The sequence below is a fragment of the Sinocyclocheilus grahami genome, unplaced genomic scaffold (assembly GCF_001515645.1).
Source record: "Sinocyclocheilus grahami isolate Dianchi unplaced genomic scaffold, SAMN03320097.WGS_v1.1 scaffold116.1, whole genome shotgun sequence".
NCBI lineage: Eukaryota > Metazoa > Chordata > Actinopteri > Cypriniformes > Cyprinidae > Sinocyclocheilus > Sinocyclocheilus grahami.
Genome location: NW_015505295.1, coordinates 947261 through 947996, shown reverse-complemented (window position 1 = coordinate 947996; position 736 = coordinate 947261). Strand labels below are relative to the sequence as shown.

Below are 736 nucleotides of genomic sequence, written 5' to 3'. Positions count from 1 at the left end.
ACCTGAGAGAGAGAGACTGCGGAACGCCGGCGGATGAGAGGAGAAGAGCGGTCCAGAACAACTGTCTGAAAGCAAAGATACGCAGAAACATGGAGGCGAACACGGAGCGAACGTTTGCTGACTTTTCTGGATCCTGGAAAATGAAAAGTTCCGAAAATTTCGAGGAACTTCTAAAAGCCCTCGGTGAGTTTTCAAGATTCGTTGTTATTATAAAAGTTATATCTAAGATAATTAAAACAAAATCTCTAGTTTTTAAATGTGAACTTTGTATTCGTATTAGTTTATGTATTTTTTAATTATAATCAGTTTTTTATATATATATATTTTGTGATGTTTAAAAAATGTAAAGGTAGTGTAACTTTCTTTAGATTGTAAAAAAAAAAAAAAAAAAACGAATTGAGAGGTTTAAACAGAATTAGTTTAGGCTTTTATTCACATATTAACACTGACAAAAGCACATATATAATCACATCAAAATATGCTAAACAGACTTTCAGCGGAGGAACAGATCACTTGGGTTTTATTAAAAATGTTAACATTTCAATATGACAGTCTACAGCAGGAATCCTCAAATCTGGCCCTCAGGATCCACTTTCCTGCAGAGTTTAGCTCTAACCCTAATCAAACACACCTGAGCATGCTCATCAATGTCTTCAAGATCATTATAAAATCACAGGTAGGTGAGTTTGATCAGGGTTGGAGCTAAACTCTGCAGCGCATTGGCCCTCCAGGGCAA

At 35.7% G+C, this 736-nt stretch overlaps 1 protein-coding gene across 1 annotated transcript in view; it reads left to right on the top strand.

Annotated features, from left to right (window-relative positions):
• Positions 1 to 736, top strand: part of LOC107589501 (cellular retinoic acid-binding protein 2-like) — a 5888-nt gene continuing 5152 nt past the window's right edge. The window contains exon 1 of the mRNA XM_016277956.1: positions 1 to 183. Within this exon, the coding sequence (XP_016133442.1) occupies positions 90 to 183 (94 nt within the window). The 5' untranslated portion in view covers positions 1 to 89. The remainder of the gene's footprint in view (positions 184 to 736) is intronic.